The 17,175-nt window shown below is 51.1% G+C and overlaps 2 protein-coding genes across 2 annotated transcripts; both read right to left on the reverse strand.

Moving 5' to 3' along the window:
• Positions 1-1,642: 1,642 nt before the first annotated feature.
• Positions 1,643-4,704, reverse strand: LOC120676727 (probable auxin efflux carrier component 9). The gene is made up of 5 exons (XM_039958054.1): positions 3,535-4,704; positions 3,348-3,433; positions 3,038-3,195; positions 2,130-2,206; positions 1,643-1,989 (listed from the first exon to the last, which is right to left on the reverse strand). The coding sequence occupies exons 1-5, from the start codon at positions 4,479-4,481 to the stop codon at positions 1,923-1,925; spliced, it is 1,335 nt and encodes a 444-aa protein (XP_039813988.1). The 5' UTR covers positions 4,482-4,704; the 3' UTR covers positions 1,643-1,922.
• Positions 4,705-10,165: 5,461 nt separating this feature from the next.
• LOC120673481 (probable sugar phosphate/phosphate translocator At2g25520) lies at positions 10,166-12,277 on the reverse strand. The gene is made up of 2 exons (XM_039954327.1): positions 10,929-12,277; positions 10,166-10,557 (listed from the first exon to the last, which is right to left on the reverse strand). Exon 1 carries the CDS (start codon positions 12,050-12,052, stop codon positions 10,973-10,975), a length of 1,080 nt encoding a protein of 359 aa, XP_039810261.1. The 5' UTR covers positions 12,053-12,277; the 3' UTR covers positions 10,166-10,557; positions 10,929-10,972.
• Positions 12,278-17,175: the final 4,898 nt, after the last annotated feature.

Genomic DNA, 17,175 nt, shown 5'->3' on the forward strand with positions numbered 1-17,175 from the left:
AGGGAGGAGTAGCTGCTGATCAGGGACTATACAATTTCAGCCTCCAGTTGCATCGATGTGCAGTCTGCAATTTCAAGGATAAGTTCAGTCTGTAGATCTGTAATTTCAGCATTCATCTTTTTTTGTCGTCTTTGAGCCGCGGTGAAGTGTGCTTGGATACAGGTATTCACGGGAGCTAGACCGACCGAACAGTTTGCACAGCTTGCAACGTTAAAAAAAATACTCACAAATGCATTTGCATCCAAATAGTTATACAAAATATCAAAGGCACAATGGATTCATACTAAAACTTTCTATTCCTGGAGCTAGAGCCAATCTCTATTCCGTGGCATGGTAGAATTCAGGGTTCCAAAATTTTTTTGCTTAATATGTGTGGAGCCAGAGATGAAGTTCTCAAATTATTAGAAGCTTGCCAAATTATTAACTGAAACATTACTTGCACTTCGGAAATTATACATATTTTCATGGTTATTTGTTTTTTAATTTTACCTAGAGTTCCTTGAATGGAGTTCGTATTTGAAATTTTGAATCCATAATGCAAATACGAACTATTTTACAAATTCAACCTGGAATGACCGAACGAGCCCACCTAGAGCCGGCCTGCTAGCAAGGGGGCGTCTATTTATCGCTTTCTGCGATTGGAACTCGTCCAATCGCAGAAGCAAGCCGCGCCCCCGCCCCCGCCGCCGCCCCCGGCTCCGGCGGCCTCCACCGCCTCCGCCGCCGCCCTCCATCGCCGCCATGCTAACCGAGCCCGCCGCCGCGCCGTCTAGCCACCGCCGCGTCATCTTCTCTTCACCCCCGCCGCCGGCACCGCCCACCGGAGGTCCGGCCCCGCCCGGCCGGCGGCGCTCCCGCGCCACCGCGCCCTCCGCCGGCCGAACCACCTCCGCCGCCGGGCCGCCGCCACCCCCGGCCCCCTCCTCTAGGTCCGGTGATCACGGAGCTCCCCCGGACCCCGGCAACCCCGAACCCTAAAGATCCGCCGCCTCCACCGCCACCCCGGCCGGCGGCGACCTCGCCGCCGGCCGCTCCGCCCACCCACCACCCCTCCCGGCCACCCCTCTCCCTCCCCTAGCTCGCCGCCGCTGCTCTGCCTCCCCCTTTCGCCCCGTGTCGGGAGGTTGAAGATGAAGGCCGCCTCTGCGACGCGTCGCCTCCCAGCCGCTCGCGCGACAAATAGATTCCCCGTGCTAGCAACCACCCCGCCGCGCCGCCGCCCACCCAGCCTTCCAGTTATACAGAGCTGGCTAACTATGGCCCAACACCCACCCGTCCAGTCCCAGCAACAACCAGTGCCAGCCTCGCGGAACGCGCGGCCACGGGGAGGACCCCGCGCGGCGGGCTCGGCAAGACCGCAAGACGGACGCGGGACGCCCCGCGCGCTCGCCGCCGTTCACCCGAGGTCCTGATACGCACGCCTGGAACCTGATGGTGAATCGAGAGCGCGGGGATGATCCGTTGGTTTTGCAGACACCGGTTAACCGACTCGTTACTTGTCCATTCAGACAGAGCGAGCTGGACTGGATTCGTTCTTCCTGTTTCCGTTCCGGTACGAAGCGCAGCCGTTGGACTGCCGCCTGCTGGCGAGCGGCCCTGATGCAGGCAACTGATGCAGCTGAATAGTGGCTCCTCCGCCTTCTTTTTTTTTTAAAAAAATGACATAAGCTAGTTTTCGGTTTCTCACTGTACATTGAAATGTTTCAACACATAAACTACCATCTACTGCTACTCAAAATGCTTGTTCACCTCTCTTATTTTTTGACAGCATCAGTAATTGTAATTTCCTTGGCGTCGTCGCGCCTAAATCTTCTCAGCTGTCTGTCCAGCCAGTGATCGTCGGTTGACCTATTCAATCTCCGGGTGCGCGCTGCCTCAATCTGTACCTATTTCCCCACATGCAACTCAACCATTCTCCTTGATCACAGCCCCAACAGTATGTAGTACACAATCGTGACAGGCAGCGAGATGAATATCCCCAGAATAACCCTGAAAAAGACAGAAACGAACCGGATCCTTTTTTTCATTCAGAGTTGGATTTCAGGAAAATAAGTGAAATTATTATAAGCTTCACGTGTTAAATTAGCCTACAAAGTTGACAGCGGTAAGTGGTAACAAGAGGCACGAACCCAGTGCTCATGATGTCGGCGTGGACCTTGTACTCCTCCGCGTACACGAACGAGGTCACGGCCAGGGGGAGCGCCGCCTGCAGCAGTAGCACAAAATTGTGAGCTCCGGTAATTAAACCATTCGTGTTTTCTTTTCCATGTACAGTTGCTATATTGGTCTTGTTTTGCTCTCCGTTTTCTTGTTTTTATTTATTATATTAACTTACTAGCACAAATAATTAGTACACAAATTTGATGGCAACCAGCTAGCCATCTTCTTCCGTCCCAAAATAGACTATACACGTCAAATCGTTCAGAAAATGGGGTTCAGGTCAACTGTGCACGCCTGTAATCAAATGAGGACACGACGCTACTTGGAGCTAACTTTGCCTGTGTGCCGCCCGATCAGCGTTACGTGCCAACACCTGATCGACTTAGAAGCGTGTGCCGCTCAGCGTCCTGTTCATTATGAACAGTGGCGGAGCCAGGGGTGCTGGGGTGCTCCAGCCCCCCTACTCCCATGGAACCCATAGAGCATGGGAATCCATAGAGCCCCCGCAAAAGCCCTCCCCCAACATTTGTCAAGCATGAGTGAAGAAGAGGAAGAAAAAAGGAGGAGGAAGAAAAAAAAAGGAAGGAGGCAGGAAGAAGAAAGGAAAATGAGTCCCCCTCAATTTGAATCCCAGCTCCGCCACTGATTATGAACAAACGCCTTTTCTGTTATGCCACAACTGAAAGTTGCGGGGCTAGGCAAACGCCACCGTCTTACGTACTGTGAGGATGCGCGTTTCAAAGATTTGTCTTAGTCCGGAGATGGCGTCGAATTTGCTTTCGTCCTTCTTTTTAATAAGTTTTAAGTTCGTGTAAAACAAATACTCTCATCAGTAAAGAAATTAATAAAGGGAGGGCCGTTCAAGTGCTAGCCTTACCTGTACAACAGCAATGTGCAGAAGGGTGCCGTGCATCCCGATGGCGAGCGAGACGAGCAGCATGATCACCGGGCCGATCAGGAACTTGAGGACCATGGACAACGACGCGATGGTGTACCCGCACGGTACGAACCGTGACTGCCGCGCAATGAACGTACCTGGAAATGATTCGTACGTACATGTTTGCATCATTATCAGAAGAAATCAACAAGTGTAAGTTTAGCAAAGCGTTCTAAAAAAATGGTTTGATTATTAGCAAGTCCAAAATAAAGCATTCTCGCAAATGCATTCAGGGTCGTCAGACTAAGACCTGAAGCGAACATGCTCAACCCAACGGCGGTTGTGTAGATGACGAACAGAGAGTCGTCAACAATTTTCGGCATCGAGAATCCAATCCTGCAGAGGAAACGAATTATTAGGGCAATCATTTTAGGAAACAAAAATTAACAAGGGCCAGCAAGTTGCTAATTAAAAAAAATGAAAGAAAAGGGACGCACTTGAATGCCATGAGAGACCAGATGAGGCCAAGGAAGCTCGCGTAGGTGTTGGGAATCTGGAGAAGCTTCTTCACCGCCATCCATACGACGTGCATAACCGGCGGCACCTGCTGGGCCGGCGCTGGCGGCGGGACAGCCGGCACCTCCTCGGCGGCCTTAGCATTATTAGCATCTGCATCCGCGGTCAGCTCCTTCGCGACCGCCGCCGCCGCCGCCGTCTCTTCGGCCGCGCGGCTGTCTGGTGCCGCGGGCGACGCAGCCGCCGCCGCCGCCGCCGCCGCCGCCTCGGTGATCTCAATGTTGACGACCACCTGGTGCCGACTACCCTCGGCATGAATGCTTCCGCCGTTCTCGCCGATGCGGTCGCGGTTCCCGGCCGCCGCCGCCGCCGCCACTGACACGGGGCTGATCTTGGCGCTGCTGTCCCGCGCCGCCATGAACTCGTAGAGGAAGATGACGACGTTGTACCAGATGCAGAACTGCATGACGACGATCTGCTTCATGAGGCCCCCGGACACGGACCCGTACATGCCGTCGAGCAGCGGCACGCCCATGATGATAGTGTTGGGCAGCGACGCGACGGAGAAGTTGGTGACCACCCACTTGATCGGCGACAGCGGCGCCGCCCCGTCGTCCTTGGCGCCGCCGCGGCGGCGGCCGCGGTAGTGGGACCAGAAGGCCCAGGCCGTGAGGGCGAGCAGCATGATGGCCTTCTGCAGCGTGTCGGCGGCGATGAGGCGCTCGTTCATGTGGTAGGGGTCGTTGGTGGAGACCATGTGGAAGATGAGGACCGGCACAGCGTAGAGCGCGACGAAGTGGTTGATCCCCGCGCACTGCTCGTCGGAGAAGGCCTTGAGCCACCGTACGGACGCGTAGCCCAGCACCGCCGCCGTGTACAGCGGCGCCATCGCCTCCACGACGTGGTACACGGCCGACCCCGGGATCATGGCGCCGGCGGGCCTTGGTAGACCACCACCTGTAAACGATCTGACGACAGGCTGTGTACGTAGCTAGCTAGACGACAACGCTCGATCGTCGATCTAGAATCTAGATCTCGATCAGCAATCTGCAGGTGCCTAGCTAGTAGCTAAAAATAAAGATGGAGGCAGTTCGTGCTTTGCGCTTGCTCTCTCGATTGTCGATCCTGGGTGCGAGATCGATGGAATGCAAGCCGCGAAGTGTTGCAGTGTGGGAGCTTAGGTATTTTGGTTGGACGTGTATTTATAGTGTCAGATTGGGGGGGGGGGGGGGGGGGGGTGGCTCGTCGCCAGTTGACGCGGAATTTACATGGTGGTGTCAGGTTTCGTAGGTTCCGTGCGCTGATGGTTTTGGATCGCGGAAAAGGACGGCAGGAAACCGGGAACAGCTAGCATGTACGCAGCCACTGCAGGCGCACTGCTGGGACTAGTTAATGGAAATTAGAAAGCTGGGTGCTGGCGCCACTAACACCTCAACAAAACTGACAACCGGGAAATAAAAGACATGGGAATATGCAAGTGCTATCTGCATGCAGAGCTTCTCGTACAATTGAGGATCTCACATTCATGTCATATATATAACATAACGTGTGACTGAAATTTGGCAACATTTCAAGCCATGCAATGCATGCAACCTTCGCCGGAGCCGAGGACACTCTCACACCGTGGAAGAGGCAGGATTGAGTCCAGGAGGGGCTCTCCTTCTCCTCTTCTTCCTCAAACATCTCCTTCCCTCATTTTTCTTCCTCAAATTTGTAGGAGGGGCTTAGGGGAGGCTTCATGGGATTTCCAGCGGTAGGAGGGGCTCGAGCCCCTCTAAACCCACCGCTGGATCCGCCCCTGCTCTCACAGCCACTCTGCTTAGTCCCCTGTTAACGTTAACAATTTCAGGACAGCTCATCGCCCCGTCCGACATGCATCCGACAGGCTCTACCACCTAATTCCAAAATGTCCTTTCTAAACCTGAAATCTGGACGGAGGTTCGTTGTAAAAAAAAATCTCTAACCCTAACCCGTCCTCTAACATGTCCATCATCGTCCGTGCTCAATTTGACGTCTCCTCCTGAGAGCTTACCAAATTTCAAGCTCATGTAACCAAGGGCACAGGGTACAATTAACCAGGTGATTGCAAATGGTCTCTAGCTTAATGCTTAGAGCAGTATCCAACGGGCCCAGGTTCAATATTCGTGGGAGCGAATTAAAAAGGGACTGAATTAAATAAAAAACCTATATAAAAAAATAGGTAGGAACCTCCCTGCTGACTCAGGTAAAAAGATTTAACAAGGTGATAAAAAATTACCATGATATATTTGGACTTGAACCGAGGTAAATAAATAAGTACCTTTTATTAGAGCAATAATGAGGAGTCGTAGGTTATAAAAGAATGAGAAGTCGTTGGGTACTATGTACTTTGATCTCGACATCGATTAAATTCTCGGGTCTGACCAATAAATAATCCGGTCGTGCATATGCCAATGCAGTGTTAAACCACATGTCACTACTACAAAAAGATGCATTCGTCCACCTCCGTTTAGTACCGGTTGATTTAAACCCGATAATAATACCAATTTAGTACCGGTTATGTAGTACAGTGCCCCCTTCTCCAGACCATTTAGTACCGGTTTTTAATACCACCCGGTACTAAATGCCATCATTTAGTACCGGTTGGTGTTATGACCCTGTACTAAATAACTCCCCACCCCCCACCCCCCCCAAACCATTTAGTACCGGGTCATAACACCACCCGGTACTAAATCATGGCATTTAGTACCGGGTGGTGTTATGGCCCGGTACTAAATGGTTAGTCCTGATTACTTCAAAAGGATAGTAACTTCAATACACTCACATGTGTTGTGTGGGTGGGATGGTAGAGGTGATTACACGCGAGGCCACAGGTCACGAGTTCGAACACACGTGCATTTATTCAGATATATTTTTAATTCCTCATGAGAGTGAATTAAAAACGGGACTAAATTAAATAAAAACTTTGATAAAAATAGGTAGGAACCTCGTTTGCTGATTCAAGTAACAAAATTAACAAGATGATTTAAAAAGTTATACAGACTTATTTACCTCGGTCTTACTCTACACCAACTCCAAACACATCTACTTTAGATGACAATAACCAGTTCTATTTCAAAAAAAAGAGAGATGACAATAATCAGTGCATTCTTTTAATTTTCAAAGACTTGTCAGTGCATTTTATTTTTATTTGGCGCAACTATATGCGCCACAAAAAGTCATAGAGCGATGAGAAGTCATAGGGTATGTACTTGGATCTCTAGATCGATTTGATTCTCGGTTCTGACCAATAATCCGGCCATGCACATGTTGAACCACATGCATGCATGAGAACGGGAATCGCGAAACAGGCGAAGCCTATTAACGGTTTCAAATAGTTTCCATCCCTCTGTAGCCGGCAGGTGCGCGATTACTTGCTGTCTCTCGGGACAATCAGAAATTAGGTGCCAACAGCTGCTGCCCGCCGGTCAAGTTTGCATCACGGCACGCCGTGCGTGTGGTTGCACTGCATCTACACTGGTCGGAATACGATGCCCGTGGAGTCCCCGAGTCAAGTTCGCATCACGGCACCAACGCAAGCTGGTGCCCGGCCGGTCAGGTTTGCATCACGGCACCAAGCCCTGGGGAATTGACTTGACCCGGGGCCAAACGTTGCCGTGGAAATTGGTATGCTACCATTGCTAGGCCACGATTGTTGCATTTTGTTCGGACCCTTAATTCCCCAGCTGCGGGGCCGGTAGTACGCGCTGCCAAATTTGTGCTCCCCAACTTTTTTTTTTACGAATATACATTTGCTTCGTTCTACTCGTGTCCCGGTCACCGAAGATGAGATGACCAACGGCTCACGGGGGGCATGCATGATGCGTCCCCGTCGTTTCCAAAAGCAAATGGCGACCGGCCACTGGAACGTACTTCGCTTTTTTCTACACCAGATTGTAAATTCTTGACCGGACATGGAAAAATCGGATTTTTCAGTCTAGCTTCACTAATTCACCATGATGATCCGCTGCCCAATAATGCTTACAGAAAGGCCCTTTGATTGTGCACATTAGTTCCGGCCACCATTGGACCCGGGACCAATGAAGGCTTTAGTCCCGGATCCAACGGCTAGGGGGCGGTAGTCCCAGTTGGAGCCACCAACCGGGATTAAAAGTCACCCATTAATTTCGGTTGGTGGTTCCAACCCGAACTAAAAGGGTCTTTAGTCCTGGTTAGTGACTCCAACCGGAATTAAAGGGTACTTTATGGGTTAGTTTAAAAGTAAGACATCTCATTCAAAGTCACATGCGTTGTGTAAGTAGAGTGGTAAGAAAGCTACGCGCGAGGTGAGATATATCTCGGATTCGAGTCCTGGGTCAAAATGAATAATTTTTGCCTTGCACATACCCTTTAGTCCTAGTTATTGGACCCGTCTTTACTTTTTAGTCTCGGACTCCCAATCCCGGTTCGAAAACTAGGGCAAAAGAGAGTTGAGAACCTGGACAAAAGGTCTGTTCTCCACTAGTGCTCGAGCCTGCTTGTCTCTTTTAAATTTGTAACTACGAATATAATTGAAGCTCCTCCGTTTTATATTTATGCCATCATTAGCACGGTACTAAATCGATCACCACTCCAATGTACCTCGTCGATCGACCAACCGTTGCAGCTGATAGTGAACATGCTACTAGTAGTAGCCCTTTTAAGTACCGAGCTGCAGGTAAAGTGAGAATCGCATCGTGCATGAAATGCAGGTGCTAGCCGACGTGTTCTTCAACCCCAAATTAAAGTGACTGCAGGCCTGGCCTTTTTCGTCTTCGCGACGCGAGAGCTGTTTCACGGCCCGCGCCGCCGTTTTCGCCCCCGTGGCGGCCGGAAAGAAGGAAGAAGGAGGTCAGCCGGCGGCCACTTGGGCACTACGGCCGGCTCGGACGACGCTGGGTGCGGACGGACGGGTCCAGTCTGCCGTCGCGAACCAGCCGGCTGGCAGATGCCGAGAAGTGACCTAAAACGTGCCGCGCCTTTTACGGTCTGCCACTGCCGTGACCCCCTCCTGCTTTGAGTTCAACAATCGGGATGACCCAAGAAAGATCGTCCGGTTCACACCATGCATGTACCTTTTTTTTCCCTTGCTAATGGAGCACGTAATTCTGGTCCCAAACGGCGAACTATGGCAACGATTTTTTTTTTCCTTATTTGCTTCTGTTTGCTGGTTGCTGAAGGGTGCAAAATTGCAGACTAAATATCCAGCCACCAGGGCAGTGAGCAGTCTGTGCTTACGCAGCCAGCAGTGAATTCGCATGTAGTATTTCCTCGAGTGTATGGGATACTAGAAACAACTTTACAGGTGTACTGCTCGTGGTCGCGAAAGAGGACGCTTTGACTTTGTGACAAAAAAAAAAGTGAAATCACAAAAGCGAACCATGGCATGCAGATGCAGAGCCCTCCGCCCTGAGAGAGAGAGAAAGAGCCGGCGACCTTACCGATCCTGGATTTGGAACCGAGTTGACGGTGGGTTTGGAACGTGCAATCGCGCTGACGGGCTGCGTTGTGTTACAGTCCAACTTGGATTACACAACTGGATTGGGGCGTGATAGAGGCCCGCGGTATCCTTTTGGGCTCAGTGGTTGGAAGGCCCAGGGCGCTCCTCCAACTCCAGGCCTGACGCGCTTTATTAGGAGGCAGAGAAAACGGCGACGCCTTCCCGAAATGACACGCAAAGATCTCGCACTCGCATGACACCCGTCCCGTCAAGATCTCGCCTAACAGCCAGAGGCCCCCAGAGCTGTTGATACGGCACTCGGTACAACCGCCGGGGGAGCTGGCAGCGGCGGCGTTCGTTTATTGCGGCCCGAACGCAACGGGGGGTGGTACAACGCGGATCACGTGAGCCGCGGGTCCGCGCAACAACTTCCGCAGGCGAATTGGCAATCCGAGGCGCTACGCGGCTGGTACAAGTAGAAATCCTGCTGATCCTGTGTTGCCGCAGGAATTGAAAGGCCAAGACCCTCAATTGAACGCCCTGTTTCGTGGTTCCTGATGAAGTTGAGATGATCAGAACTAATCTAGTGCGCTCCATGCAGGGGATCTCCATGACCCACCCCAGTGCCAAGGTTTAACGAATGAACCGTATCTCGCCGGTTACTGTAGACAGAAGGCATGCTTGCTGGAGCAGACCAGTCTTTGTTAAACTTTATTCTTCTGTTGGGACCTTGGAGGGCGAGGTTGCTACCAACCACCAACCAGCAAGTGGTGATGTCTGCAGGGAGAAGGCAAAGCAACCGAAACTTTGCAGCCGGGCAATGTACACGCACCGGAGGTGAGCTACTGTCGTCCGTTGGTAATGGCACATTCCTGTTATGCTGTTATGCTCTAGCACCAGGCAACAATATTTTCTTCTCACACCACTCCAGCAGCAGCCTCCAACCACCAGTATTTTTCTCTCACACCACTCTAACAGCAGTCTCCAGCACCAGCACAGCGAACAGGCTCTACTGGTAAAATGTGAGTTATGTGCCGTAGCGGCCACACAAGTCATATGTCATATCCAGAACCTGCGACAAAACTACAGTTGTAGTGGTTAGCTCGGCTGGTTCAGGAAGCATCACACCACCACATGACGAGGCAAACGAACAGAACAGACTGACTCAGACCGAGTAACTGACTGACTGAGTTGCAATTCTCAGTAAGATCAATACGTATATATAGAATTTGCTATTAGCATTTGCACTATTGAAGAGTTTCACTTTCACTACACTATCTCGGGCATCAAGGGATGGAATGGGAAAAAAAAACAATAGGACCAAAACAATAGTATCCGCGTAAGATGAAAGTTTGTCCTAGTCCTGCTCCTGCAGGTAGGTTTAAGGTGCTGATGCTCCCCAGCAACCAATTCTTCAGACTCCTGAACCACCATTGAATATTTGGATTCAACCAATTGGACAAAGCGTGAAAATGAACCAAAAGCGGGTCCAGCTCCCCGGAGAGCAACCACACACCAAGCTAACAATTCACTCGTGGATCCAGTCTTTGCAATGGCACCAGGTCTCCTGTCCAATATCCCAACATAGTTAGAACCATAAGTATCGATGAGAAGATTACCAGTTCAATATCAAATTAACAACTCTAGAAACTGATCACGATTTGCATTCGTTTTGCGAGACAAAACCGATCATCCATGTAGCAATATAGATAATGCAAATAATTTCGCGTACTGTCCGAGTAGTAAGAACTACGGCTGGTCAAAAAGACAAGAATTGCTCATATATTTTCACATGTTCGACACAAAGCTTGCATCTTTCCCGTGCTTATTTGCCTTGCTACCACCAGACCAAGACAAGAAATGAACAAATTTTGCATCAAACTTGTAAGATCGGATCATACAGTACACTAGAGGGGGGGGACTGGATTCAGAACCGACCGAATCGGGCGAGAACGGTTGGATCATCAGATCCGTCACACTCGCTACGCCTGGTTGTCAGTCTTGCGGTCGGCGTGCGAGTCGCGCTCCTGCAGCAGCGACCCGGCCTCCTCGTCGGCCTGCGCCGCCTTCTTCTGCGCCTCCTTGGCCTTGAGCGCCTGCAGCTTGACGTGGTTGTAGTAACCCACGCCGAGGAAGGCAATCCCGTAGCCGAAGAGGTTGATGGGGGTGACGGTGTCGCGGATGACGGACCAGGAGAATGCGATGAGCAGCCAGTCCTTGACGACGCCGGCGACGTTCATGGTGAGCGCGGACGTCTTGCCGACGAGCAGGAAGACGGCGAGGTTGAGCGCGAAGGCGCAGAGCGAGTTGGTGCCGAAGACGAAGAGGTCCGGCTGGAAGGTGCCGACGGCGCGCAGCCTGGGCAGCTCGACGAAGACCCAGGGCACGACGAGGAAGGCGAGGCAGCAGGGGGCGACGTAGTAGAGCGAGGTGATGGGGTTGAGCGAGATGCCCTTGGAGGTGAGGAGGATCTGGATTAGGACGAGGCGCGTGGCCTCGAACGCGACGGCGGCGAGCTGCAGCGCGACGCCGCGGACGTCGAAGCGCGCCTCGCCGTAGGCGGCGATGGCGACGCCGAAGGAGATGGAGAGCATGTTGAGCATGGAGGAGGACTTGAAGGTCTCCTTCTTGAAGAGCACCCCGATGGAGTAGACGGCGACGGGCATGAGCGCCTTGAGCATCTGGATGAAGGAGACGGATAGGTAGATGTAGGCCGAGTTTGAGAACCAGAGCGAGAGCGAGTAGAGCGCGCCGATGGGGAGCACGGAGGCGACGTAGAGCTGCGGCGTCATGGCGGGCGAGGAGGGCAGGTCGACGACGCGGAGGACGCGGACGAGCGCGACGGCGAGGGAGGAGCAGAAGGCCATGTGCACCATGGTGAGCGAGATGGGGAAGGGCCAGTTGTACATCTTGGGGTCGAGGATGTACTTGTTGTAGACGATGACGGCGAAGGAGAGGAAGATCCACACCGCCACGTACATGTACGAGACGAGCACCTTGCGGATCACCGACTCCGACATGCCGGAGTCGCCGCCGCCGCTGCCGGCGCCCTCCTTCCCCATGGCTGGCTTCTGCCCGGCCACCGCTGCCCCCGGTTCGCACCGGCTCCTCCGGCGAGGGGGCGCGGGCGGAGGCGGTGGATCTCGCGCGGGAGCGGGGGCGAGATCTGAGGAGGGAGGAGGAGGAGTCGGATCTGGGAGGCGGGGGCGGAGGTAGGTGGTGGGGGGATTTGGAGCGGGGTGGGCAGGGGGTTCTTGCAGGCTTGGGAGGAGGGGGCTGATGGCCACGTGGACACTTGGGTTGCTGCTTTGGGGGACGTTTTATAGGGGCTTTCTGTTTAGCGGAGGGTGCTTTGACTTGTTTTAATGTGGGCCCTAGGGGTCGCGGCTCGGGCTCGGAGCTTCCGTTCCGCCGTGCCGTGTCGACCCGGTCCGTCACAACGGCAAGAGCCGTGAGGAACGGAACGGGAGGAGTTCTTGTGTACCGCATGCCGAGCTACGGTGCACTATGGTCTATGGGTGCTTTGAGATTAGTACGAAGCTCATGATATCAGTCCTCGGTGTAGCATCGTACGCACGAAACGAAATTGGCCATTTAAATGACAGTCATACAGTAGGTGTGCACGAACTCGGCAGGTTCTAATTACAAATAGTATGATTGTGTCTAAACAAAAAAAAAAGATATGTATCATGAAACAGAAAATGTTTCGTCCCCTTTAAAAAACATTTGTTAAGTTCGGAAGTAACTGCATTACACTGTTACCATCTTTCCCAAAATGAAATATGCAGCCTTGATAGATCGTTGGGCCGTTTGCTGATCCGCATTTTTATTTTGGAGGTTTGATGCGGCTGCCAGCCACTGAAAAGAAAGTCCAAGCAGCATACTCCTATGGCACGACTACAGGCTAAACAAACGACAGGATGTCGGTCGATTTTCTTCTGTTTTGTTTTTCCTCATATTAGTCAAAGCAGTGCAGAGCAGTGGGCTGATCACTTGATCAGTGCTGCTACTGTGCTGAGATAGCAGCTGCTGAGGAGAGGGTGATGCTTTATTTTGTTAAGAAAGCAAATCACATGGCCAAATCCTATCATGGCCGCGTACAGCTAGCAGCTGTCCGTTAGATCCCACTCTGGACTTTACTGTGACCTGATGGTGGCACCGACGGCATGCACTGTTAGCTTATTCCAGTCTGACGAAAGGAAGGGAAGTTAGTCCCTAAAGAAATCTTTCAAAGGTTTCGGTCGTCGGTGGCACGAACATGCTAGGAGACCCACACGGTCTGCCTGTTTACAGTTGCAGTGTTCATCTATCGACGGCGCTTGCCACTGCCCAAAGCCATGTTCTTCCCCCTGGCGTTGCCACCGGTCCGGACTCGACTCAAGATGCCCGCCATCGAAACCGGACTGCATCACGCGTGTGTGCTCTGCCTCGCCCCCTCTTGTGGTCTCTTGGGAAGGTCCATCTCCACCGCCCAAGAACAGATTCCCCCAAAACCATGACCCGTCGGTCAGACTTTTCTGACGCCATGAACGTAATCTAATGTGATCGGAACCAGCGTCCAGACATCTTTGGTTGGCGATGTCTGACTCTTGACGCCGAGATGGGATCGATGAACTTGAGCGAGGAGAGGTAGGGAGCAGAGGGGTGATACCGATACGCACAGCCGCAACTGCTGGCCGTGCCGTGTGCGCCCCTGCAGCCACTCTCGTGTCGTGTGACTGAGCATTCCGGCCTTCGGGGATCTAAGAATGCGCCGCTCACCGAACTCAGACAGTAACCCTTGTTCCGTCCGGTGCTCGGGCCACAGGCCACAGCCCCCTCACCAGATCGAACCGAGGATGTGTTTAGTTCGCAAAAAAATTTTAGTTTGGGTACTGTAGTATTTTTGTTGTTATTTAACAATTAATATTTAATTATAGATTAATTAGACTTAAAAAATTCGTCTCGTCATTTACAGTTGAACTATATAATTAGCTATTTTTTCAACTATATTTAATACTCCATATATGTGTTTGAAGATTTGACATGACAGGTAGAAAAATTTTTTGGGAACTAAACGGCCGAGCCGAACGCCCTCCGTGTTCCTGAACCCACCGTGCCGAACCCACGGAAAAGCGAGGGGACCATCCAGCGGTGGAGGAGCGAATACTGGCCTGGAGCGACGCTGACACGCGGTGGTCACACCACACCGGAGGAAAAAATACCGATCAGTTTGGCGCGGTTCGGCGAGGTGGGGCTGGCGAGGAGGCCCCGGCGACGAGCCGACGACGGCGGAGCGTTCTGGCCGAGGTCCGAAGCAGAGAGCGACGGGATCGAATGGGGCACGAGCGGGAGGTTGATCGGTGATCACCGCCGGCGAGACGGGTTGGTGAACTCGTTCGGCGAGCGTGGCGTACATGTGGCGGACCGGGCCGGACGGCGAGATGAATGAGATCTGGTTCGGGGAATTTCTCCTCTCTTTCCAGCGCTTGCGCTTGTGCTTGTGCCCCGGCATATTCCCACGTGAACCGCGCGCACCGGGCTCGCAGGCAGGTCGCGACTCGCGAGTGCCTGCGCGTTGGGTCACAATTGGTTAAGGCTTCTGCGGGTCCGCCATGAATGCCGAATGCCCTCGATCTGGGCTGGCCTTGCGACCGGTCACTTGAGATTGAGAGTTGAGAACCCCCCTTGGAAAGACGGCGGCAGCCCGCAGCTTTTGGCGTCCCGTTCGTCAGAAGAAGCGCCAGATATGCAGCGAGCAGAAAGCTCTTTGCTTCATCTTCATGGACAGATTGACAGGCGATCCGAGGTGATGTGCGCGATCGAGCAACGGCAACACTTCAACAGCATGGCAGATAGGGTGCCTGCGGTTAAGCAAGCCTTGTATTTGGCAAGAGAGAGATGTAACGTACGCGGGCGGCAAAAACCAAACGGAAGCCTATTACCAAGATGGGCAGATGGTGCTCTTTGTTATGGACGTTAAGCTTCCGATTGACCTCAAACTTTACCACGTCATTCCCAACATATTTTCGGTCGTACCATTAGAAAACTGCATATATTTGGTCCAGTTGTGCTTATTTAAAATTTACCAAATTTTTTCTATAGCTCTTAGGAAATAAAATAATGTTACTGTAAAAATTATGGCTCCTAAAACTCAGTATAGCAGTATGGATAAATAACTCATTTAAACTAGATATATTGCAAGATCTAATTTAAAAACTTATGCTAGAAGTGTTTTTTGGGCCTACCAATTTTACACAAGCCTATACTCACCACATGCAACACTCTGGCCAAAGATGACATGCATCCAAAGGATGGATCTTGAGATTTAAATAAAAGTGTATTAAACTGGTATTTAAAATAGAGCAAGATACATTGATCAAATGAAAACATTATGTAACAAAAGTTGTAGATCTTATTTCATAGAATCCAGAACAGTTGAGTTTGTATTTTTCCGATTTTTCTACGATTTGATATCGATTTTACAAATTCACTGTTTAATGCGCCCTAGACGCTAGGACCTAAATGTAAATTTTTTTTATATTTAGGTCCTGTCGCCAACTGGATGGGCGACAACCCTCTGTCGCCCACACCCATTTTTAAAATTTCCCTATTCGACATATATTTTTGAATTTTTGTTTTTTTAAATATAAAAATGAAAAAAAAGGCCCCAAGCGCGGCAGCGTCAGGCCCATCACCACTTCCACAAATGCCGAAAAACACGTCGGTTGCTTTTGGGCCGGAGGGGATGGGTACGCGGGCCTTTGCTGTTGGGCCGTCGTCGCGATCTACTCTCTCCAGAGCTCGCGTTTTTTTCTTTTTTATATTTTTAAAAAATAAAAATTTCAAAAATATATGTCCGTTTTGAAATATTTCAAAAATACCCCCGGTCGCCCCCCATAGGGCGACAGGCCCTAAGTGTAATTTTTTTCTTCAAATTTACAACGAGGTCCCTGAAAAAAAGGAGGCTGGTCGCCCCCTTCTCGGGCGACCAGTGGGCCTAGCCCACGGGCGCGGCAGGGGGGGCCTGTCGCCCCCCCTGCGGGCGACAGGGAGGGGGTGGCCTCTGGCCATTCTTGTTCAAATCCGGGAGAAGACACAAAATGAAATCCAACATTGTGCAGATCAAGGAACTCCGAGTATTGGAAGAGAGACCAGTTATGTTGAGCAAGATGAGTCAGAAGAGACAGAAAACCAAAACATGAGACCACAGGGCTTTGCTGATGAGGGAGAGAGAGGATACATAGCATTGTGGACGAGATGGAGGCAGAAGACCAAACCGCAATAGAGATGGACGAATATGAGGGCTCATCTGATGACGAGCAGTACTCATTGCCAAAAGAGTGGAAGGAGCATGGTTTTGGCAGTCATGTCGCAGAAGATGTACGAAATCAGGAGTGAGAGTACAGAGGAAATGAGGTAGTGCAAGGTACAACATATCCAAACATTCAAGCCGTAAAAGATGCTGTGAGACTATGGGCAATATCATTGAAACGAGAATTCAGAGTCGTAAAGTCTGGCAGTAAAGAATATGAGGTGAAGTGTGTGAATGATGGATGTCCATGGCAAGTACATGCATTCAAGGGAAAATAGAAGTACAACTGGAAATGTTCCATTGTGACAGAGTACACTTGTTTACTGTCAGAAGTTCTTCCCTCGCATCGCAATATATCATGCGACTTTGTTGCAAAGCAAATGTATGGGTTTATTATGGACAACCTTAATTATGAGCCAAAAATGATTGTTCGACACATTGAGCAGACTTACCAGTACACCATCGGTTATTTGAAGGCATGGCGGGCTAAACAAAGGGTGTTCGAGATGCGGTTCGGCACATACGAGGCATCATATGATAACCTACCTCGTATGTTATCCCAGGTTGCTGCTAGAAATCCTGGAAGCTTTTATGACCCATATCTCATACCAGCCGTGACTAGGGGATAAATAATTATGCAACGAGCCTTCTTTTGCATATGTGCTTGTGTTAGAGCATTTCAGTTTTGTCTTCTGGTGATCTGCATTGATGGCACATTTTTGACTGGAAGGTATAAAGTTCAGATACTCACTGCAATCGGTGTAGATTGCAACAACCAAATAGTTCCGCTTGCATTTGCATTTGTTGAGAATGAGAACATAGACAGTTGGTATTGGTTTCTTGAACGAGTGAAGATTCATGTTGTTGCTGCACGCCCAGATGTGTGCCTTA

Source organism: Panicum virgatum, chromosome 5N (genome assembly GCF_016808335.1).
Source record: "Panicum virgatum strain AP13 chromosome 5N, P.virgatum_v5, whole genome shotgun sequence".
In the NCBI taxonomy this organism is placed as follows: domain Eukaryota; kingdom Viridiplantae; phylum Streptophyta; class Magnoliopsida; order Poales; family Poaceae; genus Panicum; species Panicum virgatum.